We start from the raw sequence: 13,602 nt of genomic DNA, 5'->3' as shown, positions 1-13,602 counted from the left end.
TTATATGATTATATGAATTTAATCACATATGGTGATGGTGGTTGTAGTAGTAGGTGGTGGTGGTGGTGGAGATGGGGATGTATAGTGGTGGTAGTGGTGGTGGAGATGGGTTGGGTGGTGGTGATGGGTGATGAGTGACGGTGGTGCTGGGTGGTAGGTGATAGGGGGTCGTGGGTGATAACTGGTTGGGTGGTGGTGGTTGTTGAAGGAAGGTAGGTGGTAGTGGTGGTGAAGGGTGGTAGGGGTGGTTGGTGGATGATGGTTGTATAGTTGGTGGGTGGTAGGTGGCGGTGTTGTTGATGGGTGGGTGGTGACGGTGGTGGTGGTGATGGGTAGTAGTGGCGTGTGATGATGTTTGGTGGTGATGGTGGATGGCGGTGGTTGGTGGATGGTGGTGGTTGGTGGTGACGGGTGGTGTTTTGTAGGTTGGGGTGGGGGTGGTGACGACGGGTGGTGATGATGGGTGGTGGAGCCGGGGTGGTGGTAGTGTGTGGTGGTGGTGGGTGGGTGGTTGCGAATGGTGGTGATAGTAATGGGTGGTGGTTATGGTGGGTGGTGGATGGGTGTGGGTAGTGGTGGTGATGGGTGGTGGAGGTAGGTGGTGGTGGTTGGGTGGTGATGATGGTGGGTGGTGGTTGGTGGTGGTGGTGGTGGTGGTGGGTGGTGGTTGGTGATGGGTGGTGGGTGGTGGTGGGTAGTGATGGGTGGTGGTGGTGGGTGGTGGTTGGTGATGCGTGGTGGGTGGTGGTTGGTGGTGGTGGGTAGTGATGGGTGGTGGTGATGGGTGGTAAGTAATGGTGGTGGGTGGTGTTGGTTAGGTGATGATGATGGGTGGTGGAGGTGGGTGGTGGTGGCGGGTGGTGGTGGTGGTGGTGGTGGCGGGTGGTGATGAGTAGTGGTGGGTGGTGGTGGTTAGTGATGGGTGGTGGTGGCGGGTGGTGGTGATGGGTAGTAGGTAGTGGTGGTGGGTGGTGTTGGTTAGGTGGTGAGTTGTGTTAGTTAGTGAGTTTTTTTAATTGTTTGTAACTATTTTTTGATTTATATGAATAATATTTTATAATTTTAATTAAAAAAATTGTGTGGTCCAAATTTGTTCTAAAATGTTATCGCGATAATAAATGTTCTCGATTGAACGCTACTATATATATATATATATATATATATATATATATATATATATATATATATATAGAGAGAGAGAGAGAGAGAGAGAGAGAGTTAAGTTCAAATGTTTTTAACAACTATTGTGTGCCTCTTAGGACCAATCAAAATTCAGGAAATATTAAATAATTAATAAACTGTTTTGGGGGTATAATAGTAATCTTTACTTATTTAATTTTAGTAATTATTAAAAACATTTAATACCCCTTTTAAATAAGGGAAATCAATTTAAAACCCTACAAATCACCCATCTGTTCATTGCATCGATTTACCTCGACCTCTTTTCATCTCCTCAAACTCTCTCACCCTCATGTTCCTCCTGATCATCAGAAAAGAGCCCAACATCAACCGAAGTTGTTGCCATCTCTAACCCAACCTCTCTTCTTCTTTCTATTTTTTATGACAAACTGACCCAGTCAGCACCATGGCTAGTTGAAGCAAACTCCAATCCTAAGCAGGCCATGTCAGCACAGTTCACCGAAGAAGAAGGATTAGCGGCCCTCACCAGTTCTCTTCCCTGCCTTCATTTTATCTGACTCTCAAACAGCTCCCAGTCACTTTTTCCTTGCTTCTCCATCGACCTCAGGTGGTTCTTTTCCTTATCTGATCAAAATTCACTTGAAAAACCACCAAAACAGTCGACACCACCATGGAGGCCGGTGACACGGATTGTTCCGACGAGATGGTCCTGGTGTTAGCTTTTGATCTTAAGCAGATTTAGACAGTTCCTGAATCAGTTATTTTCATTTTTTTAGTGTTTAGAACAGCTCCAAAGACTCCCGGTGCAAGACCCATTCTTTTTACTGTAATTTCTATAACTCGGAAGGCATCTGATTATTACCCGCCAACTGTTTGTTAAAATGCTTGAATCACATATTTCATCCATTCATTTGCACATGATGTCCATTGATAAGTATTTATAACCATTTGGAAATTAGAATATGTATTTTTGTTAATATGGTCTGGTGTTGGCTTAATGAGGTCATTATATTTCTCTATTTTGACTTTGCTTGTCATTAGTTATTCCATAAACATGATGTCTACTGATAAGTATTTATACAAATTTGAAAATTAGCCAATGTAGTTTTGTTAATCTAGTCTTGTGTTGGTCTAATGAGGTGTTTATTTTTTTATTTTGACTTTGCTTATGATTAGTTATTCCATAAACATGATGATTTAATTTGCTTATGATTAGTTATTTCATACTCTTGATAATACAAATTCTTTAAGAATATTTGCTTATGATTAGTTATTCCATAAACATGATGATTTAATTTGCTTATGATTAGTAATTTAATACTCTTGATAATAGAAATTATTTAAGAATATTTGCTTATGATTTAATTTTCCTGTGATTTGTTATTTCATACTCTTGATAATACAAAACCATTCTGTCAGAATTTATTTATATAAATTTATTCTTTCAGAATGTTTGTATTCTAGCAGAATATATTTTATGTATTCTACCAAAATTTATAAAACAAATCTTATCAATAATATTATTTTAGAATGGTTTAGTGTTTGTGTTAGATTTTAATGGTTTTTTTTTTCTTTTTCGGATTTAAAGAGTTTGTCATTCATGTGGAAAAGAAAGAAAATATGGAGAACAAGAGTGTCTTATAGTGGATTGTATTCCGAATGTATAAAATGAATCTTAACAACATTATTATTTCAAAATGAATTAGTGTTTTTTGTTGGAATTTGATGTTTTTGTTGCATTTGTGATAGGAATGGCTTGAAGACCTTATAGGAATGACATGAAGAATGAATCAAATATTGATCATACTCACAGTTTAAGAATGTTGTTGTTTTTTAAGAATTACACTTGTTATTCTTTCAGAATGTTGTTATTATTCAAAAATGTTCTTTTTGTATCACAATCATAAAATATAATTATTTATATAGTATTAGTTCAAGAATCGATTTTGTATATTGTTTCATAATGTACTTATTCATGTTTTCTTCTTATTTATGTATTCTTAAAGGATGTCATAAACTGTTATTCTAACAGAATGTAATTCTAACATAATAAAATAAGTTATAACCAGTTATGATTACAAATTAAATTAGAATTGAAATTAAATTAATTTTAAAAAAAATCAGAATTATCTCTTCAAATTTGAAAATTTCATTTTTTAAAGTTATCTAATTGTCTAAAATACCATTTTAATTAAATTTGAGTGATATTATGGTACATGATATTCTATTGTAATATCATAGTCCCTCAAAATCATAGTCATTCATTATTTTTATCTATTGGTCCAAAATTCTCTTTACATGCACATAATAGTTATCTAAAACAAAATAACATATATATATATATATATATATATATATATATATATATATATATATATATATATATATATATATATATATATATATATATATATATATATATACACACACACAAATTAAACAAGTTAAAATTATTGAAATATTTTTTATACAAACTTGGAAATCACCACTAGGGTCTTTTTTGTTACATACTTGGAAATCATTTATTTTTGTAATATTATTCCCTTTCACGGAACTTTGGGCCATATACAACTTTTATTGTATATGATACATAGTCATACTATCTTTTATTATGCCATGATTGTTCTCAATGTGGCAGTTCCACCTATTGATTACCCCGTACGATTGCCAACATCTTACTAATGGTAAGATTGTGGCTCGAGTCATAGTTCAAACATGCCAATGCAGCTCGAGCCATATGAGCCACTCGAGGATCACTTGTCTCTGTTAACCTTGGATCCAACATAGGGCTTAGTATATTCTTCTCCAAAAACGGTAGTGCCTGAGTTCAAACAAGGTTTACTTGGTAAATTAGATTGTAAACTGTTGTCTCCAAAAATAATGTTTAAAATGTATGGGAAACTTGGGAAATCTCACAAAAAATAAACCATGGAAACTTTGTATACAAGTTAGGACTTAAAGGAAAGTTTAATTTTTATGTCTTTATTTCGTTCTTTTATCATTTAATCAAAAAAAAAAAAAAAAAAAAAAAAAAAAAAAAAAAAACTCGTATAGTTTACTAAATTAAAGGGTTGTTTCTTTTTTTTTTTTCTATTTATGTCATGTATTCATATATATAATTTACAAACTTAATGAGTTGTTTCTTTTTTTTCTTTTTATGTCATGATTGTGAAAAATGACTTAATGCCTTAATAAAGTGTTGTACACATGATATATGTTTTTATGTTTTTTTTTTCTTAACCAGACTAAATAATCATTTTCCAATTACATTACAAAATAACAAATCTACTCTAATAAATGAAAATCTTTTTGTCACATGTCACACTCTCATTGATTTGGTCACATGTCATTTTGTGGTTATTTTCATTTAAATTTTTCCGCATAACATTTTGTGGTTTTATTCTATTTTATTAAATTTTACATAATATTTAAATGTAATAATTACAATAAATGTAATAATAAATAAATATCAATATCATTAATTGATATTTCTTCTAATTTCAAAATTTCAAAATTAAAGCCTCATTAGTTTCCTCTTTTTATTTATCCAAATTATTAGTTTAAATTTAAAAAAAAAAACTTTAATTTTAATAATTCAATATTTTTTCCTAATATTTCTTATAAATTCAAAATTTTCAAATGTTAAGAATGTCATATTTAATTTTTCTTTTAAATGAACCCATATAATACATGGGTCTTATATTTAGTCTCACAATACTTATCAATTTTTACAATATCCATCGATTTTAAACATGTGTTTGGAGGAAAAAAATAAAGGAATATAGGTAAACGGTTGGTGTCTTAAACCCATTTAAACCAGGTTTTTTGGCTCAATACCCTAAGTCATTAGGTCCAGATTAAGTAAATAATTGACAGCCATGTATAGCTATCCCAATCAAGTGCTTAACCTATTAAGTCAAAAAGAAACAACACAATAGGCAAAGGAACCTTACCCAGTCAACAAGGGATTGACCATCATTTTCAAACAATCGCCTACTAAGTCCCGATATAAGCTCCAACAAGAAAACTCCATAATCTTGTATATCCTCTCTAAGTTGCTCATTCACATCTATATTCTTGCATCTTAATTCACCAAAAACACACATTATTTACCTTACCCTTCAAACCAATAAATTACACAAGATTTATTTCACTAACATGGATTCATCTTGCGGATCGTTGTCAATTTTCATTTGCTTTGTTGTTGTCTCGTAAATGCAAAGCTTCAATATCACCATTAAAGGCTTCAAATTTCATGACTCAAAAGTCCATTTTCATTTAAAGAAACACACAAAAATAAATATGTGTTACCATAGAAGAAGAATCACCACCAAGTGCAACATTACAAGAACAAAGGGATAAGTTTACAATTGATCCATCTGCAAACTCCTCATGAAGGTATTGGATGCCTGCACCGATTTCTAGGGCAATACCCCACCGTTTGTTCCATGAAAGGTTTGTTGCTGCCTTATCACCTAAATTTTTTTTATACCATGAGGATCAGAAGGGTATTTACGTCTTTTGCGCAGACAACAGATAAAGAGCGAGTCCCCGTCGATTTTTGTCCCAAATTTACACAACTAACATTAGTCCCAACACAGTACAACCTGTTCTGTCATATCCTATGTGGCAAACGAACCTAACGGACTGAGAATCACATAATTACAAAAGGAGACTTACACAGCAAACAAGCTTCAAGCGAACCTTCGGGACAATCACACAACAAGAAGATGGAACCACCAATCCAACAATAACCAACAAGATTCAAAATATTCCTATGGCGAACTCGCGACACAATTTTAAGTAAAGAAGCCGAATGATCATCTGCACGAAAACACATAACAATAACCTGATTCTCTCCATAAACCCCAGTGTATATGATCCTATTTTGATCTTTAAGCGTGACATTTTGAAAATCATTTGTTATTTCTTCAATTTCACCCAAAGAAAAAGCTCTCGGGAACCCTGTTCTCCATGATAACGGGTATGAACAAGGCGTTAATGGAGTTTGTTTTGGTGAGTTTGGTAATTCTTCCACAAAGTCATCATCCGTGAAAGCTTGATCATCAATTTTTCTGCAAACGGTTTGCCATTCTTCGCATTCTGGGCCAGTGATTTTTGATGGGATTAAGGTTGCTACACCTTTTTCCTTCAATAAAGCGACATGACAGTCTACGTTTTTGTGTATATATTCTTTATCTTTCTTCAAGTATCTAAAATTCAAAAGGGAATCCATAAAGACAAGATCTTGAAATTTTCAAAAGAAAATCAAGAAACCAAAAAAATGAAATACCCATCTAGGACAATCCAACGGGGATCGAGCTTTTCTGCTTCTTCAACTGCCAATTTCTTGGATTCGTATCCTGCAGCTAGCCTTATATCTAACTTCACCTGCAGGGAGGATCATTCAGACGAGGAGGGCTTTTATGTCTTTTTACACAGACGGGAGATCAGAGAATCCAATTCCATCTTCTTGAGAAAGCAAACGAGACCTTTAAAGTATTGAGAAAGCAAAGAAGACACAAACCTCCCTCTTCTTACAATGGTGGTAGTAGGGCTGGAGAAATTTTTGGTATTCTCTCTTCTTTCTCCCAATCGCTTGTTGGAGTTCCGACGGTGTCATTTCATTGTGTGAAAACTCGAGTTTTATCCCTGATTCATAGCCCAAGATTCAAATGAAAATCAACAGTTTTTGTACAAAAAAGAAAGAGGACTGGCTACATTAATCTATAAAATTACAAACTTTGACTTAATAACAGTAAAAAAAGCATCGATCAGAAGGAGTTCATAATTTGATTCAATCTTTCAAGGCGAACTCAGAGCAGTTATACAAGAGACATGAGAAGCTTACAGATGCCGGAGGTGCCAATTCCGAGGTGAAAAGGTAAACAAGAAGGAGCGGGTTTCTTGCCGATTTCCGGCAACACTCCAAGAACGACGACGGTGTCATTTGGGCCAACAATGTACTTGATCGCCCAATCTAGAGCATCGAGACTTCCTTTCCCCCTGTTTCCGTCCATCACCACTATTACATTTTCTCCGGTGGCTGATGATTGCAGAGAGATCGAATCTCCCGATGATGAATCCATCGGTAATTATTCGATTGTCAGGTGATATCAAGGGATATACTTTGACATTAATAGGGAACATTACAGATTCCACTGTCAGGGAGATGGTGTTATCTTCCTGGGTATTAGTGGCTTAGGTAGAACCGTCATGAACGAAGGTAGCAAGGTTTTTTCTTGTTGATTTGCACAAAAGATGAACATTGGGGTTTTCAGGACTTTTGTTTTCATTACATGTGGAAATGAAGTTTTACAATTTCATTTTAGTTGTTTTTATTTTACTTTTTAAACTCTTAAATTTGGAATGCTTAATATTTTTTTATTTGGAAGAATTTTCCTAAATAAATATTTAAATAATATATTTATGGTATCTAATATTTAAAATATTTTAAATTTGGAATCCTTAATATTTTTTTTTGGAAGAAAATAAACAGTTAAATATTATATATATATATTTTTTAAATAAACTTTTCTCATAACTCGATATCTAGACATATGCGTATATAGCAATGTACTTAAAATCCTACTTGATCTCTAATTACTATATATAAACCTTGTTGTTTGAAATATTTTAAATTTGGAATGCTTAATATTTTTTTATTTGGAAGAATTTTCCTAAATAAATATTTAAATAATATATTTATGGTATCTAATATTTAAAATATTTTAAATTTGGAATGTTTAATATTTTTTTTGAAGAAAATAAACAGTTAAATATTATATATATATATGTTTTTATTTTACTTTTTAAACTCTTAAATTTGGAATGCTTAATATTTTTTTATTTGGAAGAATTTTCCTAAATAAATATTTAAATAATATATTTATGGTATCTAATATTTAAAATATTTTAAATTTGGAATGCTTAATATTTTTTTTGGAAGAAAATAAACAGTTAAATATTATATATATATATATATGTTTTTATTTTACTTTTTAAACTCTTAAATTTGGAATGCTTAATATTTTTTTATTTGGAAGAATTTTCCTAAATAAATATTTAAATAATATATTTATGGTATCTAATATTTAAAATATTTTAAATTTGGAATGCTTAATATTTTTTTTAGAAGAAAATAAACAGTTAAATATTATATATATATATATTTTTTAAATAAACTTTTCTCATAACTCGATATCTAGACATATGAGAGATTCTTTAATGCCAACAGTGTGTGTATTTCAATGAATTTTATTTTTGAAAGAGCTTTCGTTAGAATGTCAGTTTGTTGTTCCTTCCCGTAGATGTGTTCCACCACAATCTCATTTTCTTCAACTCTCTCACGGATGTAGTGAAAGCGAGATATGATCTATAAACAAATCCCCCCCCCCCCCCGAATGGAAATTGAGAGATTCTTTAATGCCAACAGTGTGTGTATTTCAATGAATTTTATTTTTGAAAGAGCTTTCGTTAGAATGTCAGTTTGTTGTTCCTTCCCGTAGATGTGTTCCACCACAATCTCATTTTCTTCAACTCTCTCACGGATGTAGTGAAAGCGAGATTTGATATGTTTGCTCCGACCATGGAAAACTGGATTTTTGACTAGTGCAATTGCATATGGTTGTCAATCTTAGGTACCAATTCTTGTATACGAGCTCCAGATTCTTTAAGCAGATCATGAAGACAAGCTGCATGATAACTTGTTGCACTTCCAACATGTACTTTGTCTCACAAGATGATAGTGCATCCGTCTCTTGCTTTTGTGAGCACCAAATGATTGGTGATAGATTTAAGTAAAACAAGTGATTGGTTTTACTTCTCCCAAAACCTATGGTTCCTTTCACATACCTTAGGATTTGTTTATAGCTGCAATATGCGATTTTTTTAGAGTTTGCATGTACCGACTTGCAATGGCAACCGCATATGAAAGATTCGGTCTAGTTTAGAGCAAATATCTCAATCTTCCAACTAAGCTGCGATATTCAGTAACTTAAATATCTTCATCGCCTTCTCCTTTCTAAACTTTCACATTTGAATCCATAGGAATTAAACTGGATTATGTACTGTCCTATTTATCGTTAGTAATTTAGGAAATGAGTTTATTAATTAATTTGAATAATTATATAATTATGGATAAAAATTCTAAATGATTATATCGGTGAATAGAACGAATAAAAGGCCTTTGATAAATTTTAAGTGATTAAATAATAAATAAATAAATAAAATAAATAAACAAATAAAATAAAATAACCTAAATAAAACTAAATTGCATAACTATAGCATCCTAAAAACCATGATAAAATTTTTCATTTTTATAAAAACATTTCCACAATAAACCATAGATAAACAACCATTGTTTTCAAATCATATCCTAGAAAATCAGAGTATCAAGTCAATCTCTCAAAACATAAAACAAGAGGAGGATGTGTACGATCACTCTTTTGCCTTCCCCCAATCATCAGAAGTACCTGAAAACATGAAATCAACAACTGTAATCCAAATCTTAGTGAGTTTCCCCAAAATATCCCACGCAACAAAATATATAATGCGTGCATATTGGGCCTACGGTATAAGATTGGACTGCACCGGGCCTACATCATAAGACGTGACCAGCCTTGGTCACGTCGTGAGATGTCACACCCCCGGCCGAGGCGGCGGAACACGTCGGGCAGTGCGACTAAGTTCATGGATCACAAGTAAACTGAATATACAGCACACGTACAACAATAAAAAAAAATATAGCATTCATGTTCCATCTTAATGTTTAGATACAAGGTTTTAACAAATAATAATACTACATGAATTGCCTTAACAGATAGACATATAATACAACAGCAAGTAAACTAGGTCACCTGTAATACAATCATCTTGAATGTCTGTTTAGTGATAGCTTGAGAATACATGTAGTTTTGAGGGTCAACACAATGTTGGTGAGTGTTACAGGTTTTCAGCTAAAAGCAGTAATACTTTTATAAGTCCAAAAAGTATTATCTTTGTATGAATAACAATAGTTGAAACAATATTTGCAATGAGTCTTTAAAAGCCAAAATGTATCTTTGTATAAGTAAATCCATACTTAAAATCGTGTTTGTAAAGAATCTTTGAATATCTTTGAAAACCAAAATGTATTGTTACATAAGTAATTTCATACTTAAAATAGTTTTGAAAGCAACCAAGCCCATGGTTGTAGTGAGAGAGAGAGAGGTATTCTAGTTAATGTTTATAGTGAGTCCTATAACCGAGCTATGTGACTGATTTTACCCCCCCCCCCATATAACGCTTCATTGGACGTTGTAGTAACAATGATGAGTTTTATACATAGCAAACAATCATATGTGTGCATGCAACCCTAATTTGAGGATCTATGTTTTCACTATTAGACATACAAGCATTGAATACAAAAACTAGAAACCCTAGGAGGCACATGTAATTTTCGAAATTAACATATAATTAGGGTTAGGATACATACCTTTATTGTTAGATTGTAATAACAAACAAATCCTTGAAGATCTTGAACTTTGGTAGCAAGCGCCACAAGTGTTGCGCCTCTAATGGCTCACAACAAACCTAGCAACCAAGGATTACTATGGAGAGAGAGAAGGGAAGTGGAAAATTCGGCTCTAAGCCTTTCTTGGAGTGCATGGGATGAAATACAACCCTATAGGGGTTTATATAGGTGATAAGGAAGGTTTAGGATAAGGCAGGTGTATCTTAGATAACCCTAATCCCTTAACTTCCTCCCTAAGGCTTCCAGGGCACCCTTAGAGCCCAAGGAAACCCTAGGACACTCTATATTTCATTCCCCACCTCTAAGGGAGGTTCTAGAATGCTCAATGCTCAAATTTTGATCATTGTCACCTTTAGTCCCTACAGTTTCAATTAATTCCTTTAATCCCAAAATTAATTCCAAATTAATTTCTGATTAAATATTAATTAAACAATATGATTTCTAATTAATATATTATATCCATAATACATTGATAAATCATTTATCTTGATTTCAAATTAATTTATTAACCAAGTAATAAATTAATAAATCATTCTTCCCTCTCTAACAGTTATCATATTCAATTGCCAGGTTTGAAGGCAACCCAAAAGGACATTGCTACTATCAATTCAAGTACATACCAATTATAGTTATGGTCTTAGACACCTAATCCAACAGTCTCCCACTTGGATAAGTCTAATAACTATAGTTGCAAGTATAACTTCAAAAATTGACTAGCAAATTTTAGTGTAACATCCCAAAAGTCATGACCTAAAATTTCGTTTTAAAATCATTAATCAACCATAATCAAGTCATATATAAATCCTTATATGAAAACAAGTATCATTTCGAACATATTTATTTTATCAGAGTAAACATCCCAGGCTAAAAACTTCTTGGTGTGTGCCATGCGATCATCCCGGGCTCTTCCCTCTGCTACCGGAAGTACCTGAAACCAAAACTGAACACCGTAAGCACGAAGCTTAGTGAGTTCCCCAACCTACCACATCCCACATACATAACCACATACTGGGCCCCCGCCCGCTGCATCGGGACTTACCTGGCATCGGACTAGCTCCGGCATCAGGCCCCACCCGACATCAGGCCCCACCTGGCATCGAGCCCCGGTCGGTATACAAATCTGTTTCTATTAGGCCCCTCCTGTCTCTGGGCCTCGCCCGCTAAACACATACAAACGTATAACATAACACATAACAAAATAGCTAAACATACTCTACTATACTCCTGATCTAAGGCCTCGCCTAAGTTGGGCCTCGCCCTTGTCCTGCTACTGATGATTCATGGAACCCCGTCCACGCTCCTGCTGATAGTGAGATACGGGCCCCCGCCCACACTCACCTCCCTCCTAACTCGGGCCTCGCCCCTACTCTGCTACTAATGAGATACGGAACCCCGTCCATACTCGGCTAGTGATGAGATACGAGATCTCGCCCACACTCACCTCCCTACCAGGCACATACAAGTATCACACAGACAACAAATATAACTAGCATAATAACATTCCTCGGGCTTGCCCCGGCATCGGACCTTGGTCCGGAAACATACTACCGTCACAGGCAAGAATCACAAAGACCTCTAGCATACTAACATACCTCGGGCCTCGCCCGGCATCGAATCGTAGTCCGGAACATATATCATAATAATGCCTAGGGCTAACCCCGGGTCTTCCTACTATACACAAACATAATGGGTCGGCATTGTGGTCGTAGACCCACACACACAGTGATGAGACTCACCTTGCACTGCTGAAGTTCTGCTGATACCCCTATGGATGATATCTGACAAATCCCCGAACTGCTGATCCTTCGGCTCCCCGAGCTACCAATACCAAGATAACACTTAGACCAAAACCAATAATTCTCTTTAGGGTAAAATGACCATTTTACCCCCTTGTCCATCCCGGTCCATATCCAAGGCAAAAACCATAGCATAAAAGGCCCAACACTAGGTGAGCTTCCCAAGCCCACTAGTGGCCCACTAATGGCCCAATTTGCTACATTGGGCCCAATCCCTTAATGGGCCTTACCCTAAGCCCAAAATATAATCCTTGGCCCATATTATTTGACTTCTGATGGCCCACTAAAGCCCAAAGTCCAAAGCATGGCCCAATCTGAGGCCCAATAACACAAAACCCACACTGACAGAGTACGTGGGGCGTACTCCTATGTACGCTAAGCGTACTAGCCAATGGTGTGTATGTTGGGCGTACCTGCATGTACGCTCAGCATACTCCCCCTATTAAGTCACTTTCCCATTAAGTGCTTAATACGCTACTCCAGACGCTACAAACACAGATCCAAGTCCTTTTCCATGTCTTAATCCATAAAGTCACTGACTTGGTGACTTTACTTGGCCCAAACAAGCCCAAACTCCCAAAATGATATTCCACTTCCATAAAGAGGGCTAGATCTCATGAATGAACCCATTAAGACATTCAAGATGGAGACTTTACTGCTTATGGGACCCTTTTAGCTCTGAGGGTGGCAACCCTAAGCTTACAAACGAGATTTTATCATAAAGGTCCATTCTTGGGACCAAAATGACTCCAAAACTACACTACACTAGATCTAAGCATTCTTAAGTAAAGTTATGAACTTTATACCTCAAAAGAGTTCCAAATGATGATGTTATTCCAGATCTATGACCTCCAACTTCCCAAGTTCTTCCTTGCCAACTTCCTCTTTTCTTCTTCCAAGCTTACACCACCAAAATGAGCTTCTTGAAGTCAAAATCACCCAAGGATGAAGAGATGAGGCGTTCTAGGGTTTCTCTGAGGTTGGGGAACAGATAAGGAGGCTAGGGTTTGGTCCATTATGTTCTTTATATAGTGGCTCACCCTAAAAGTTAGGGTTTCTGGACACTGGATGTACGCTGGGCGTACGCCAAAAACACCCGCGACCTTATGACCTTATACGCTGGGCGTAACCCAGCCTTACGCTGGGCGTACT

At 35.2% G+C, this 13,602-nt stretch overlaps 1 protein-coding gene across 1 annotated transcript; it reads right to left on the bottom strand.

Moving 5' to 3' along the window:
* Positions 1-3,573: 3,573 nt before the first annotated feature.
* Positions 3,574-7,429, bottom strand: LOC145135559 (pto-interacting protein 1-like). The gene is made up of 8 exons (XM_079069818.1): positions 6,992-7,429; positions 6,668-6,792; positions 6,434-6,531; positions 5,821-6,353; positions 5,452-5,615; positions 5,299-5,363; positions 5,094-5,223; positions 3,574-3,961 (listed from the first exon to the last, which is right to left on the bottom strand). The coding sequence occupies exons 1-8, from the start codon at positions 7,227-7,229 to the stop codon at positions 3,785-3,787; spliced, it is 1,530 nt and encodes a 509-aa protein (XP_078925944.1). The 5' UTR covers positions 7,230-7,429; the 3' UTR covers positions 3,574-3,784.
* Between the last annotated feature and the right edge of the window lie 6,173 nt (positions 7,430-13,602).

Source organism: Lactuca virosa, chromosome 9 (assembly GCF_052849685.1).
Source record: "Lactuca virosa cultivar CGN04683 chromosome 9, Lactuca_virosa_CGN04683_v6, whole genome shotgun sequence".
Taxonomy (NCBI): Eukaryota; Viridiplantae; Streptophyta; class Magnoliopsida; order Asterales; family Asteraceae; genus Lactuca; species Lactuca virosa.
The sequence above is the reverse complement of the archived record's forward strand: the minus strand, read 5'-3'. Positions and strand labels throughout refer to the sequence as shown.